This window comes from Ischnura elegans, chromosome 9 (genome assembly GCF_921293095.1).
Source record: "Ischnura elegans chromosome 9, ioIscEleg1.1, whole genome shotgun sequence".
In the NCBI taxonomy this organism is placed as follows: domain Eukaryota; kingdom Metazoa; phylum Arthropoda; class Insecta; order Odonata; family Coenagrionidae; genus Ischnura; species Ischnura elegans.
The window spans coordinates 6,564,830-6,581,663 of NC_060254.1; the positions used below are offsets into that span (position 1 = coordinate 6,564,830).

The window sequence follows — 16,834 nt, forward strand, 5'->3', positions numbered from 1 at the left end:
TGGCGTGCTAATCTCCGTTGTTCACCGTAGATATGACATTTCACGATCACGCTATTGAAATAAATACTGTGAGTGAAGTTTTTTATTCCATTATTTCAACGAATAGTAGTGAGAAATGTCACCTGTGTGGGCTAATTTAAGGGTTTAATTCAGTGAATAAATAGTTGTATTCATCATAACGATTTCTGTTATTGTAAGTTGTACGTGATGAATATAAGAATGTGATAGTGACATCCAGTTTTTGATAAGAGTATTTGCCTATTTCCTATTATATTTTTATGGTATATGCTAGTATATTGTTAATGGATTTACCTATATTATTTAAATAGGTTGTAGCTTGTGTGTGTGTTGGCAGCGGAACCGATTCGCGATCTCACATGTGGATTGTGTGCAGACTGTTTTGCTGTGAATTTGTACCGTGGGACGGATAGGACTACCTTCTCCGTTAATCCGGCGTTGCCAAATTCAACAGCACAGCTTACTCTAATGTCTACAGCACAGCTTACGATCGTTATCCTCCAGTATTACAAGTTTCTTTTAGAACTCGATTTGCCGCCGACGTATAGCAATAATTTGTCTTAACAAATTCCATGAGGGTCGTGGCATCAATTTTTGGTGTCCTAAAAAAAGGCTGGTGTCCTGACACCCCATGCCACACGCCTTTTAGGCGGCTTGCGGGGTATTATGTAGACGTAGATGAATTTCAGGTGTACTATTCGAACGAATGGCAACGTTATCATCCATTTTTCTGATAACCAAAACACACGAAGTGAAACGCTTGTATTTCATAATCCCGATGCCGCATTATTAATATCCCAAGTAATAATCTAGGCACAATAGCAATAGGAGAACTTGCCCAAGAATAACAGAACAAAATAAAGTGACGATGAGCGGCTAAATACTCCCTCAAAACAAATTTTACACCATGCGCTCAGCGTATTTCCCTACTCCCTACGGTTGTTTAGGCACCTATGACGTCACGCCTGGCCTCGGCAACGCTCGGGTGTCTTCGCGCAGTGGTCGGCTCAGAGAAATTTTTCTCGATTTTAAATGCAATTTTTTTATTTCTTTTGATGTTGAATGGAGAAACTGAAGGTATTTTTGCGAGCTAATGTATTCATTTGACTTATTCAAAATAGTTTTTAGAGCAATCTACGACCCATGCAAGTTCCTCATTGACGGTGCATCTGCTATCTCTCGTAATGGTGGGGTCTTGCAACATTTTCTTTCACACGGATCCACTGTACGATGCAGTTTCTAAAAACCAGTACTTCAGTCAGTCAAATATTAGTGTGGTGACCTTGGTCAGGTCAAGCAGTAAATGTTTAAATTCAGGCCTGTGCGCCGCTGACATGGAAATATGATCAGCAACTCTGAGTAAGCTCAATTTGACGTGAGCTTGGAAAGACCGAGCCCAATACATTGAATTATAGTGATGCATTGCAGTAAATATAAAAATTATAGTAACATTTGTGAGGTAATTACTTGAATTTGCCCAGAAATTAGAATCCCTTTAATGGAAGCTCCTCTTCCAATAATTTTCTATTGAAAGAATATTCTGTTTGGTTAGTTTCTTACGTGATATTCTTTACTTATTCACATACTTGCTGCTTTTATTTTAAACTTGTTAGCTGAACTGTTTGGTTACTACTGTACTTCAGTATGTATTAGGTCACTACAGTTTCTACAGGGGTATTTTATTGTGTTAAATATGCTCCCATGTAAATTCATGATGATTGTGTACATTTATGGTGGATGTCCTTTGAAGCAAATTTTAATGAGTGCCAGCCATGTTGTTATTTGTATAGATCTACATAATGTGACAATATTTGTGCTGTTTTCTCTCTCTTGTGGTAATCTGAAGTTCTATTGCACCTTATCTAATTAGTATAACTGGCATTTGTAAATATGTTTCAACCATGTCAAAATGTTACACAGCATTGAAAAGGACTTGAAAACTATTAGTACGGCAAGTAATTTCTATCCCATGTGGGGTATTTGGCCAAAAAAGCTAACGTTTAGGACTGGATAGCACCCTGGAATCCTACGTAATAGCCATGAGAAACCTGGAAATCTAATGGCATTTTTTAATTTCGGTGCAGGGGCCACCCTAATTTGGTATTTGATCATGAAATGACTATAAAACTTGTTGGTAGGAAATGCATTCATTAAATTGCATGTTGAGTGATGGTGATGTTCCTCTCCTCAGGGCTATGCTTTCCAAGTGTCTGTGTCCATGCCAAGCCCGACTGCCACGGCCGCCACGACCACCACTGTGGTGCACACGGGAGCCTCTGCTGGGAACACTTCCCACCACCTGCACCATTCAAGCCACCACCACCTCGGGTCATCTTCGCATTCGCTGCACACAGTTCCTTCGGTGCCAGCCGGGAGCAACAGCTCTGGTGGCCCTCAACTGCAAGCATCCTCGCAGCCCATTGGCCAGGCATCCTCGACAGCCTCCATCTCCTCTTCCACGCCTGTCTCACCGGTGGCTCTCTCTCTCCATGGTGTCTCAACTCCAGCACCAGTTGTGACCATGAAGTCCTCAGGGTCATCGGCGGGAATCCAAATCAGGTGTGTTGACTCTTTGTGTCAAATGCGTAGCTGTGTAGCCTCGTGAACACACAGTAGAACCTCTTGTTACTACTTAATAAAAATTTACCAACTTCTCTCTGTCAGTCGCAATCGTACTTTTAGGAAAATCATGCAAGAGAATCTTCAAACTCTAAAACCTCCATTTTTATTGTTTTGCGATGTATAATGAGAGATCCGTGAAAGTGGTTTTATTTTTTGCTAAAATTCGTTTTAAAACTTTTGTGATATTTTAATGTGATTTTGGTGACACAGAAAATCTAGGCGGTATTATTGTATTGTTAAAATTTTTGCACATTTCTAGGTGTTTCATTGTTTCTTGGTGCACATTTCACGATTGCTTGTACATTTGCATCTACATTTTACGTAACAATACAATTTCAACAGTACAAAATTTCTGATAAAACCAAATGATCCGGCTCCGAAAGATCCGGCTCTGAAAATAAAGTTTCTGATCCGAATCCGGACCCGAAAAAATCCGTCCACCCCTACTTTCTAGTATTCGCGGATACTATTCGCGTATCTCTAGTCTAAATGAATACAATGAAACCAATAAAAATATCAGCACTATTTGGCCAATTTTGCTCTAGCTCTCGTCACAAAAACAATTAATCAAGTGAAGTGTTCATTGTGCACCTTTTCTTGTTCTTTCCCCTGAATTTTTTCACTTTCTCATCGCATACCGACTTGTGTTTCACCCGAAAATGCTTCAATGCAGTGAATTGATTTAGAACTTCCTCGCTATAATTTCACGCCACAATAAAGCACATGGCATACATTGGTTTTCCCTATCTCAATAGAAATGTTTCTACACAATGAAAGATATTTTTATCAGTATATCATTAAATTAAATTGCAACTGTGCAATCAGAAACACAATTAACAGTATTTAAAACAGCATTAACATCACGTGCAACAAGGTGCTCGACCGCTCAGCATGAGGAAGGGGTGGGCAGCAGAAGCGCATAAAGGAGAGGTGGAGGTGAAGGAGCGCGCTCCCTCCGTATTTCAAGCAACAAGGCTACAAATGAGGGAGTCAAGGACGAACAAATCCGATTTTGCTTCAGTGACGTCGTTGCCTCCAAAGCGAAGCCGGGCGCACTACATGATATATGCAGTTGGCGTTTCCAATTCATATCTACTTGTTTGAGGAGTGATGCTGCGCTTGTTTCTTTGAAAATCGTGCTGTTTGGATAATGCTGCATATTAGTATAGTCAAATGTTAAATAGGAAACTTAGTGGCAATCAATTAGAACTGAAAAATAAACATATATCGTCAGGAATGTGTCGCATTTGGTCTGATTCTTTTTTAAATCTCATGCATGTCATCTAATTGTGGAAGCTCTTGAGACATCTTCGGACCCAGAAAGTCAATCTCGGAGCATTTGTCATCTCGAAATGGAGAATTGAAGCAGGTAGGCCAAAAAAGGTCAGTTGTTGAGACAGGGTAGGGATGAAACACGCTTCAATAGTTCTCGTGTAATTTGATATATTCCTTAGAGGACAAAGATTAATGGTCTGAGTGATTTCGGAAACAAGAAAAACAACCGGCACGGGCTGATGGACGGTCGAGGGTGGTTTTCTGAAATCTGCGACGTAGTTACTTGTTTGTGGTTATTATCCTACGATGCTGAGATTCCCTCGATGATTGTTCAATCTCTTGGGAATAGTCACCCTGTGTACCACTCGTACTTTGCCTTTTTTTACTTTCCATAGCTGAAATTCTGCTACGTAATCTCAGTGAGAGCATTCAAACAAAACAGTTAATGAGTAGGACAAGGATTGCATGCGACGCCACATTCGAAGAGAGAATCGAAACTCTTTCCACCCTTCTGGGGCATTGTATTCACTGAAGCTATAATTGAGAATTTCAGATCCAGATCCGATATCTTCCGCGACTTTGGATCCGATGTACACCCATGTCTCGTATAGCGCAATTTCGATATAGCGCAAATTCGTTCCTCGGGGAAACATTGCAACGCAGTGTAGCCTAATCAAAAATCTTAAATGCTCTTGTGATAAAACGTGAACTTGCGCTAAGTACACACGAAATTTCTATCATTTTACGCATATTAATATAATTGCTTGCCTCAAATCTTCTTTTTTGTTTATATATTAATCGAACTCCATTGCTGTGCAATGGCCAAAAGTATTACTCGTCATTGGGTCCAGATAGCCGGCCTACCGAAGTAATTTATCTCGTCTCCTTAACAGAATGAGTTAATTTAGATCATTAATTGAGCGTGGGGGTAGTGGAAATGAGTTTTTTTAAGCAATCTGGTTGAGACGTAATTTTTGCCGTCATAGGTTATCGGGCGATTGACTTCCAGGTAGAGGGTCTACGCAAAAGCCTTCAAGGTCATCGGTATTCACGGGGGAGAAATGGAGCGGTGGCCGAGTTGCGCATGAATAGCATCAACATATAAGAGGGTCCCCTATAGAGTCTCAAACACAATAGCTTCGTTCCCTCTCCGCAGTCGTAGGCCCTCTGCATCTCAAGAATACAGTTCAGCAGTAGAAGGTGATTTCGATAGAGCCATGCAGAGTAAAAACCAAGAGAAAATGGCAAAAAATAGGAATGCGGGTAGAAAAATCAAGAATTTATCAAGAAAAACCATAAACCTAGAAGAGAAATTGATATAGGTCAATTGCTTTGAAAATGGAGAACGTCAAAGCGATATTGCGCATAAGTTTAAACGCACGATGCCTTATTCTGAATAAAGATGAAGTTAAAACATCAGTGACCTCAGCCGCACCAACTTCAACCATGCGGTCTACACATACGGAAAGTTCAAAGTGATTCAGTACAAAAAGACGAGAGTAGTAATCGTTCCGAGACATTAAGTGAAAGCTCCGGTTGGTTCCAGAATTTAAACGGCAAGCAGGTATTTTCAGCGCAGCAATATCAGGTGAATCTGCAAGTGTTGATAGCGCAGTCACCACAACATTTTCTGATGAACTCCAAGCTGTGATTGAAAGTGGCTCCTTTCCCCCTCAACTAGTTTTTAGTGCTGACGAGACGATATTCTTTTGGAAAAGAATGCATTCTCGTTCATTCATTTTCAGGGAAGGAAAACCTGGGTCAGGTTTCAAAGGCATTTAAAGACTGTTTCACGTAGCTGCTAATGACTCGGAGGACTTTAAATTAAAATGATTTATCATTCATAAACTCCGCTAGCTATGAAATGGCATTCAAAGTAGCATTTGCCTGTCACTTCGATGAGCGACGAAAGGGCCTGGGTGACACAATAGTTGTTTTTAGACTGGTTTGAAAAATCGTCAACTGCCGGCAATGCATTACGAACCCCTGAGATAGCAGATGTTAGCCCACCCGCACGACAGGAGGGAATTTAAAAAGCACGTAAGAACTTTTTTTAACGTGAATAAAAGTCTTCAAATGCGTGCATACTATCTTTAAAAATGTTTTAAACTATAAAAATTTATATATACAATGTTTTCTAAGGCTATTTATGGGAATATATATGTTTTAGAGGAAATTCAATACCCAAGACCTATGCTACCAGGAACGCATCCCTATCTTCCCAATGTTGAAACGCTCTCGTACAACGCAAATTCGTATTGCGCAAAGACCCCAAGGAACGCATCCCTTGCGCTATACGAGACATGGGTGTATCCGATGAAGGGCAATATACGCAGATATTTGGATCCAAGATATCTGATCCAACCATCCCTACTAAAAAGTATTCGATATCCGAGATCAATTATGCTCAAAGTACGATCTCAAATACTTTGAATTTTGTGCCATACACTGTCGCCCGGACGTTGCCTCGTGGGTAGTTGACACGGAAACAACATAGAGGACTCCAGTCGTTCAGTGCATGCAGCACCGTTTTAGGCAAGTTCAGGAAGTATGTCTAATTTGCGAATTAGGGTGGTGAAAAAATATTGTACGATGTGGGGAACCGAAAATGATCAGGGGAAAAAATCTGATAATCCCCGATTTTCCTCACGAAACCCCTCAAAAAAATTAAAAATAGCAGAAAAAATATCGACTTTTGGGGTACCTTCTGTAACGCATTAAGCTACTGCTCCCGAACCGTTCCACTCATTGGAAAGTTCATCATGGGTTCGAAGACTACAAGAATGCGGGCTTCCCCTTATGTCAATTTTTTTCCATAATGCCAAACGATGGCTCCGCAGTGATGCGTAAAAGTTGGTAAAGGATCAAAATTTTCATTAAAATAATAGTAAAAAAACGGCATGTGTGTGGGCCCCTGGCCGATTGCATCAATACACCTGCGACAAAATATCCTGAGAAGATATCGCTGCGATAGCAACTCTGACAGGTGAGACTTGTAGCTTAATTTGTAAATTGTAACCTGAGGTCCTGTTTTCGAAAAAAAAATGCTGTATCAACTGCCGAGAAGCTCAGTTACAAAGATATTGAGATTTGCCAGAAATCACCATCGTATTATTCCAACTATTTCCTTGCTTAAAATGCTTAAATAACATTAGAAATATGTCGTGTTTGGTATAATTCTTTTTTGAATGCCTGCATTCCTTTGCAGGAATGAATGTGCAGGAATTCAAGAAGCAATTGCTTTTTGAATTCCTGCACATTCATTTGCCTTGCAAAACTTCAAAGCACTCAATGACAAACTCAGGATTCAGATCTTCAGAGGGTCTTAACTTTAGGTCCATTAATTGGGAAAAAATCTTAAAAATGTACCCGATCTCTCACCTAAAATAATCTCTACATTGTTAAATGGGAAAATAAATGATTTTCTCTGGCAGGCAATATTCTTAAGTTTACTGAAAAAAACCATCCACTATCTCTGGACTGGACTATAGAAGAATGAGTAAAGTGTCTTATTTTATCACTGCTTTATCTTTGCCTTCAGATATCCAAACTACAGGTTTTGGCATTTTTTATGATACATTAGCATATTTTTAGGACCTAGCCAATTTTGTGGGTAATAATTTAATTATTTGGAAAATTAATTGATGAGAGCGTAATTCTTTTAAGCCATCTCATGAAATGTTAATAATGTTAATTGCAATCTTCCGGAACTGTCAAAAATCACGAAAACCTGTAGTGCTCTAACAACTTCAGTCACGAGTTCACCTTTCCAAAGCTTTGGTTTTTGGTAGGGATGGGACATTCAAATGGTGGAATCACTGTATACCTCGAATAATGGGATTTCCACTATTCGATGTTCGATGACACAAAGTTATCAATTATTCAAATTACAAATACACAGCAGAGATCGTCTATAATTCTCTTTAAATCCTTAGAAAATGGTTGGGTCTTACATGAAGGTTTGCAAATTTGTTTGGTTCAATTCTTTGATAATATTTTAACGAAAACTTATCATTGAAAGTAAGCACTAAAATATTTTAAATACTGATGCCTCCACGAGAACAACACTGAGAAGTTTTTTTATTTATATACATTCAAATGGACGCATGATTGGCTGTTCCTTTTCTGACTCCCTGTTGCACGAAGAAATTCATGTTTTACATATTCCAATTATAAAGTAATTGTCGATTTTAATTTAGTTTTAAGTTTTTCCATAAATGCTGTGAAGCATTACTAATGATATAACCTTCAATATTCATATTATAAAAAAAAAAAGAATTGCAGTGCTCCATGCACGCAAGTTTGATGTAATCATGGGTAATATTTGTGTCAGGATTTAGGAGCCGTATTGTAGTAGAATAACTAGCAAAGTGTTCTGCATTTCTTTTATTTTAACTGTTATTTATATTTAAAATTGGTGGAAAAATGCATATTCCGTAATGCAGTATCCGATATTAGAGTGAGGAAAAAATGAAATATTTGTATTCAATATTTGAATTTGAGAAAAATGCTATTCGACCCATCTCTATTTTTTTGGCTTTTTCTAGTTCTAGCCGTTGTCTTACACTGGGTTTGAATTTGTGGTTTAACTTGTGATAAATCTCTCATTGCCCAACTATGACTCTTGTTAATACTCAATTGCAGCACTTCAGGAAACTCCTCTTCATCGGCGGCCGCTCATCACAGTTACAGCTCAGGGCCCTCTCCTGGTGTGACGGCCGCCACAGCTGCTGTTTCTCCAGCACAGCAGTCTCAAGCAGCAACGTCATCATCTGGCCCATCGTCCACCTCCACGCCCAACCTCTCCCCTGGCTTGCAAAGTTCATCGTTGCCGAACGCTGCCACGGCTGCAGCTTCTCTGGTGCAGGGGTCAGTGGCGCAGAGTGGTGGGGGGGCGCTGGGTGGGGGGCTGGCCGGTGGAGCCCACCCCTCGGAGGCACTGCACCCCACGCCTCAGAGCCAGCCTGTGGAATTCAATCACGCCATCAACTATGTGAACAAAATCAAGGTAATTGAACATGCAGGTCTACTTTGTGCATTCCTAGTTTATCACATTTGCTGATCTGCATCTCCCTCTCTGGGTTCAGATTGTGTTGGGATCCGCCAGTGGGTCGTGGTTGTTCTTCATTTTGCATGGCAACGATTGAGTCTGTCTCTCCTAGGTTCATTTTGTAACCACTACCTAAATGTGGTTGTGGACTATTAAAATGCCAACATGAATGACTTAGATGCTTTTCCTGAAAGGGACACAATTCTCTTGTCAAGTTTTACTTCTGAAATCAGCAAAATATGCTCTGTTCTTTAACATGAGCATTTCAAGTTAGCTGAGGGTGTAAGGGTCATGGGTGTTTGTCTCGTAACCATGTAACTAGTGCTGGCCAATGCGATAGCTGTCTCACACAAGCACACTCAAACTTCAACTCCATCAAGTGGTAAGGGGATGAGGGGGTAAAAGGAGGTGAAGGAAGGGGAGGCTTGAGGGGTAGTTGGGGTTATTGAGGGGTGGAGGTGATGGGTGAATTGATGGAGGAGATGGGGGAGGGGAAATAAGCGAGAGAGAAGAACTCTGAGCCAACTATTTACATGGAATTATTTTCTAGTTTTTTAGTTTAAATAAGATTAATTGGTCTTTCTGACAAACTAGTTCTAAAGAACTAAGTTTGAGCTCCCTTTTGTATTTATATTTTAATTTAGATTGATAGTTTATTTTGCCTCTTGGTGATTATGTGGCTGGGTTTGGAAAAACCGTTTCCTACGAACTGAACTCCCTGCAACACAATGTAGTAAAGGTACACACATAATAGCTGCATGGAGGCATATTGCACGATAAGTGAGTTGCTGTATGAAGGGGAATTGCAGCTTCTTAAATGTGACTTGCTTGCAGCTCTGCTCTTTTTGCTTAGTTGCTTATTTATGCTCACTCACTCATATAGTGCCCGTCACTGCATGTAACAACTCGAATCATGTGAAAATCATCGTAGTTTTAATTCATTTCTCACCATGCTAAAGATTTAGACCATTTACAAAGTGGGAATGAAATTGGAATTTTGCAGAGTCGTTTCCAAGGCCAACCTGACAAATACAAGAGGTTTCTCGAGATTCTGCACACGTACCAGAAGGAGCAGCGCAACCTCAAGGAGGGCCACTCCTCTCCGGGCAAGCACTTGACGGAAGCGGAAGTGTACTCTCAGGTGGCCAAGTTGTTTGAAAACCAGGAGGATCTTCTGCAGGAGTTCGGACAGTTTTTACCTGATGCAACTAGTCATCAGGCAGCTTTGGTATGCTTTACAATGATTTGCTTAAATTTGGGGGAAGTGATTATGCAGCAATGCTATTTGTTTATTTTTTAATTAGCATTTGAGGCATTTCTTTGAATGTCAAAAATATCAAATCTGCAATTTGCTAGTGTGGAACATCTATTCGATGGAAACAGTTGTGAAATGGTATGGAATACAATACCAGTTTGGTCATGCACCCACTTCAAAGTTCAAGATCAGAAACTATAGATTCATGTACAGCAGACTTCCGATTATCCGGCTGCGGTATATCAATGCATGATTTTCACTCTCGCTCAATATTTTCCGCGATCTTTACAAAAAAATAAAATCGAACACAAAATTACCGGCATCACTGCACCAATGCTAGGATATAACAGGCTTATTGTTTCCGTTAAAATCCCCTTTGTAAAACGGAAGGGATCATGCGCTTGCTGCATTCATGGGAGCATCATGTTCCTGTTTTCCAAGCCTCGCTGCATGCGACCAGGCTCCGTGATCATGGATATACGTCCTGCTGCAGTTGCCACTCGGGCAACTTGTGCGAGATGCAACTACGTGGCGTGGTGCCTGACAGTGTAGTTTCCGACTTCGAGCAGTGGTTTTGAAGTATTTGTGCAAACCACTTTTCTGTATCCGTGATCACACAGCCACGGATGTGTGGTTTTCGAAACCAGGCCTTACTGTATGGAGCATTAATAATATGAGTACAACCATGTTATCACCGCTAAAAAGATTGTGTACTGGTGAAGAAAGCTCTCAATGAGTCCGGGAAGCACTCTAAAATAACAGAATAATGGCATGAATAGTAATATATTGTTTGTTTTACGTAAATTATGAACATTGCAAGGCATTTAAGTGAAAGTTTGGGCTATCCGTGTTTTCCGATTATTCGTGCCGTCTCACCCCATCACATCATTAGCCCATTACGATAATCAGGAGTGTGCTGTATGTCTGAAGTGTGCCCGGACCAATTTCATGTTTGGTTTTGAATGGGAACCGGTGTGAATTTTTTGATTGGGGTGCAAGGCTGTATTAACCTTTTTTGGTACACCAAGGAGGACTCAGCGCTCTACTTATTTATGTCTGTTTAATCAGCCAATCACATCACATGTTGCTGACTTACAAAAGTGTATGACTAAGTGTTCTAAAAATAATGAGTAAGTGTTATCCTAAAGAGTATACTCCTCCTCAATACCAACTCTTGATTTTACACACTTTGATTTTACACAGTTCCCATATTTCGGTCCCTCCAACTGCGTAAAATCTAAGTTTTACAGTATATCGTAAGATACGAAAGGTAGCAGGCAATTGATTTTTACCCTGCAAAATTCCAGATTTTTCGTCCTAAAGATATATAAACACACATAACAACGTTGAAACTGAGTTATGAACAAATTTAAGTTAACCAGTTTGGAAAAAAAATGTGCAATAAACGTTTCCTGCAAGTTTCAATTTTATACTAAGAACAGTCTACCGGTAAATGGATTAGGGATATGAACTCGGAAAAGTCAAATTACTAGCCGAAATTCGAGAAAATATTTTTTATAACAATTGTTATAAACAAAATCAAATAATTATCACCACTAAATGTAGCAACCCTTTCTTCTTCAGAATATATTTTTAGACTTGTGGAACAAGCAAATTCAAAAACTCGCAAAAAATTGTTCCTAGCCATCTGGTTAATTGTTCCAGAACTACACCAAAAATTTTTACTATTTTTGTACGTATGGTGAGCCCTCTATATATACTTACTCTATGATAGCTTTCAGCAATTGTATGATTGTATGACATGCACGAGGTTTAAAAAGAATGAGACCTAACGCGACGCATATCTGACAGCATTTAAGTTTTTTAAGCTCAAATTTATTGACACAAAGATTTATAGTTACAACAAGGCTACTAATATTCAAAATAGTCCAAACAGCACAATTTTGGAAGAAACAAGCGTAGTAGAGATGGGTCAAAAAGAACCGAACTGCCAAAACGAACTGTTCACTGAAATGAACCGGTTCGAAAATGAACCGTTCTCTAAAACACCCTGTTCACTGTTCATGTCGGCACTGCACAATTGCGGCATACTCGGTACAGTAGGTATGATCATCAAGAGGCATTTTGAACTGCAGCTTACTCGAGCAAGTGCGTTGTGGGTACAACAGATGGCGGTTACGACGGAGGCCATCCAAGGCCGCCGAAGTGCGTCGTAGACGACCGAGCCCCTCCCCTTCTTTCTCTACTATTCCCCTCCGTCGACGAAAACGAACAGTTCGCCACTGAACAGTTCGTTCTAACTAATATTTGAACTGATATTTAAAATATCAGTTCATTCGAACCGTTCGACATAACTAATATTTGAACTGATATTTAAAATATCAGTTCTTTCAAACCGTTCGAAATATTAGATTAAATATTAGTTTCCTCGGGGCGTTCAGTTGGGATATCGCGTTCATTTTGATTTCGTTTTTTGAACATTTGTGGATTTGTGGATGCATCTCCAAAAATATTGTTTAAAACGTGATTCATGAACTTAGAAAACGATTGAACTCATGATTGTGGAACATTTTTTTCGGCCCCTTTACCAGATGATCTTTGGACTTAGTTTTTGGCGCCTACGATGAAATTTTTTAATGTGGATGCATCTCCAAAAATATTGTTTAAAACGCGATTCATGAACTTAGAAAACGATTGAACTCATGATTGTGGAACATTTTTTTCGGCCCCTTTACCAAGATGATCTTTGGACTTAGTTTTTGGCGCCTACGATGAAATTTTTTAATGTGGATGCATCTCCAAAAATATTGTTTAAAACGCGATTCTTGCTCGAAATTACCATAACACTCTCCACAAACCTTACGATACCACACTAAGCTTTCATGTATTCTAAACGCATGAAAAACAATATTTTCTACCGAATGACCCTACCTGTTCACTATGAACCGATATTTTGAACTGTTCTTTTTACTGAACAGGATCAAAGTGAACGGTTCATAAAAATGAACAGTTTAACCCACCTCTAAAGCGTAGCATAAGGGCATTCAAACAAGACAAGATGGACTGGAAACTTCAGGCAACTCAAACTGCGTATATCACATTCCTCATATCCTGCCCCTTCGCTTTGAAGGCAACGATGTCACATGCAAGATCAGACATGTTCTTCCCTTTCTCCTTCGCCCGTAGTCTCGTTGCGTGAAAGGCGGAGGGAGTGCGCTCCTTCCTCTCCTTCAGCGCTCTTCACTTAAAGCATTTCCGATTTCTTCTATCCGCCTTTTAGTCAAACAATGTACACACTCGTTTGAATTTTTTAAGCAGCAGTTTTGACCGCAATATAATTTTCAATTGCTATAACCCTTATAATAGCACCTGAAGATAATTTTTGAAAAATCAGGCCCTTAGCGTAATTGACATTATGGGGCAAGACAGTTGTGGACTATTGACCAGGAATTGTCCTTCAAAACTGTGCGTTTCTCTACGTTTGATAAACCATTACTATATGCATTATAAATGCCGTGGTATGCCCACTCATAGCACGTAGCAGTAAATTTAGCACCCCCTCCGGAGCGAAATACCCCGCGCGATCTTTTCTATGTTCACATCTGACGTACCGACGTGACGGAGCGATGCTTACGAGCAAGAAACGCAAACAGAGGAGCATTGTAAAAATACGTCATTAAGGGAGAAATTCCCCTGCCTCCTGCTTGTTTTTGACCTTGGTTTTCAGATGACTGAATCACGCTGAAAACCAAGGCCACTCAGTTCCTCTTAGACTTGCGACCAGGGAAAGGGAGGAGGTGAAGATAAGAATTTTGTGTAAGAGGCACACCCCCATTTTCTGGGAAAAAAGGTGTGCCTCTTACATGCGCTTATACGGTATTGAGGTTAAACTGCTTAATATTGACAAAATATATTTATGTTTACGAAAATAAAATATGTCAGTGTAATAAGCTGTAGCAAATTAAATAATTTGCTACAACTTATTTGCCGGCCTCGTTGGCAGCGGGGTATCGTTCTCGCCTACCAAACAAGAGGTTGCGGATTAGAGTCCCGCCTGGGTTGGTTTCCCCGGTCTAGGGCATGGTTGTTTGTGTACGTTAACTTGTTACATTTGTTGAACACCCTGGTGTAAAATGGCCAATAAGAGCTGTATCCGGTGGTTTGAGGATAAAATAAAAATAAAATAATGCACCACGTAAAAGCCAATATATCGGCCTGCTGCACTAAGAGGGTTAAAGACAGAATTTGCACGCTCATGTATCATTGCGCGTGTGTTGATTTTATTTGGTGGTGCATGGTGTGTTACAGGGTAAATTTAATGGCCATTTTCAGAGCAACAAGGGGATGAGCAATGACCACGCTCCCATCACCAAGAAGCCCCCGAGCATCAAGCCCAGCTTCAACTCATCGGTGGCGGGCAGTGGGCTGGGTGTGGGTGGTGGGGGTGTTGGTTCTGGCACTGGTAGTGTCCTGGGAGGCACTGCCAACATGTCGGCAGGGGGAGTGGGTGGAGGTGGGGGAGCCCTTGGTGTTGGCAGTGGAAACCACCACCACCATCACCACCACCACCACGGCAAGTTCGGTGGCCAGGTGAAGAGGTCACCATCTTCGGCGTTCACGGGCACGTCGCTGGAAAGGGGGGGTGGTGGGGGGAGCAGTGGTTCAATGCTTGGCCAGCCCCCAGCCAAGCGGCAGAAGATGACGTCAGTGCGGGACGTGACATTGGCTGAAGCTGGCAGATATGGCACCCTCAGCGACTACGCCTTCTTTGACAAGGTAAAGGTTAAAATATGGTGCTCGAATTGCAGGGTGTCCACTCCTATAGAAAATTATGGCATTTTATTGCATGAAATGTCATGGGTTATCATGCAAGATAACTGGTTGTATAATAACTGGGAAAACCTGGAATTTTGGCGCGTGAAGCATCCTTAGAAAATTACCTCAATTCCATGAACTCTTGCGACTCACTGAAAGTTAAAGGTAAAATAATTTTTACTAGGGTTTTGCTTATATTTTCCCCAAAAATATAAGCACAACCCCTCTAAATCCCTCTCATGGAAGTTCCTTTTGCAATGGCTTTGCATTTCAAGAGTTTTCGTTAGAGTGGTCTCTTCCTTGATACTCTTACTTATTCTAATATTGTAGCTCATATTTGGAAAATTGAGCTCTAGTTCACCACAGTTTCTCTCTGGGTATTTCATGCTGTTTAATGTACTGTCTACATGTTGAGAAGATGGATCAAAGAAGGTGGACTGCGGGGAGCTGTAATTGAGTATCCACCATGGTATAATGGATAAAGAACAGGATAGTGCGATAATGGCTGTTGTGTGTTTCTCTCCTGCGTTAATAATTGAGCATTTGTACGTAGGTTTCCGCGGTGATTACTTGAGTTCAGCATTCTTTCGGGCTGCATCCGCGTCCGTTGTCGAAGAACCACAACAGTTTCGCCAGCTCTCCTGCCAGCGTCCTCAGGTGAAGGATGAGGACGCTGAGCTCCTGAGGACGCTGGCAGGAGAGCTGGTGAAACTGTTGTGGTTCTTCGACAACGGATGCGGATGCAGCCCGAAAGAATGCTGAACTCAATTGAGCATTTGTTTGAAATAATACGTTGAATGCATCATCTAATTTGGGAACTTGCATGCGTAGATAGGTCTCTATCATCTCAAGGTGCACAACATTTAAATTACTTGACAACTATTCCTATGGTCAGTAATTTCTATCCCATGAGCAATATTTACCCCAAAAATGCGTATTTATAGGAGTGGACATAGCCCCCCGTTGGTAAACAAAGCAATTCCCCTGGGAAGCCTGAAAATCTCAGTGAATCTTTTAATTGCTATGCAGTGGATGCCCTCTCATTGTATAAAAGGAAATGGAATGTCAGGCTAAATGACAAATATATCCGAAAAATTGATTTATCTGTGAATCTTATGTGGTGATTTTACTGTATCCTTCCAATCCATGGATACACCCTCCATGTTTGAAGTTTAATTCTCTAGGTGACATTTGAGTTGTTCTCATTAACTGCTGAATATCATTGTTATATAATATAGTTGATAAATGGCTTGTAAATTACTATTTTACTGCTCTTTATCTCTCATTTATCCTGTGTGATATGAATATTCCGTGAAATACTTAAAGAAACAATCAGGGGAATTCAGGTTGGAATTTCAGCTTAAAGTTTAGTGGTTGCCTGAGTGTCTTATTCTAAATGTATATACTGTGTTTGTATTTATATTCATCAAAGTATAATCTAATTATTTTATTTTGATCATTCAACAGGTGCGGAAAGCTTTGAAAAGTCAGGATATCTATGATAATTTTCTAAGATGCTTAGTACTCTACAACTCAGAAGTTGTGTCACGCTCGGAGCTGGTGCAGCTTGTGACCCCATTCTTGGGGAAATTTCCAGAACTGTTTCGCTGGTTCAAGGAGTTTGTGGGACACATTGATGGGGGTAGCTCATTACTTGGTGGAGGAGGCGTTGTCGAACCAGTTTCCAATAATGTTGCAAGGCAGGATAGGCCAACAGGGGATCTGGCAATGGAAATTGGTTAGTTTCTTATTCGCCTTTTATAAATCCGGATTATAATTTAAATCTAATGCTGAATTGCATCATTTTTTGGGATTATTACTGTGGTCTCTAGTACTAA

At 40.4% G+C, this 16,834-nt stretch overlaps 1 protein-coding gene across 4 annotated transcripts in view; it reads left to right on the forward strand.

Annotated features, from left to right (window-relative positions):
- LOC124166102 (paired amphipathic helix protein Sin3a) overlaps positions 1–16,834 on the forward strand; it is a 72,745-nt gene that overhangs the window by 24,353 nt on the left and 31,558 nt on the right. For all 4 annotated transcript variants that reach the window (XM_046543741.1, XM_046543738.1, XM_046543739.1 and 1 more), the window contains exons 6-10: positions 2,210–2,577; positions 8,560–8,923; positions 9,969–10,193; positions 14,514–14,957; positions 16,464–16,734. In XM_046543741.1, the coding sequence (XP_046399697.1) occupies positions 2,210–2,577; positions 8,560–8,923; positions 9,969–10,193; positions 14,514–14,957; positions 16,464–16,734 (1,672 nt within the window). The remainder of the gene's footprint in view (positions 1–2,209; positions 2,578–8,559; positions 8,924–9,968; positions 10,194–14,513; positions 14,958–16,463; positions 16,735–16,834) is intronic.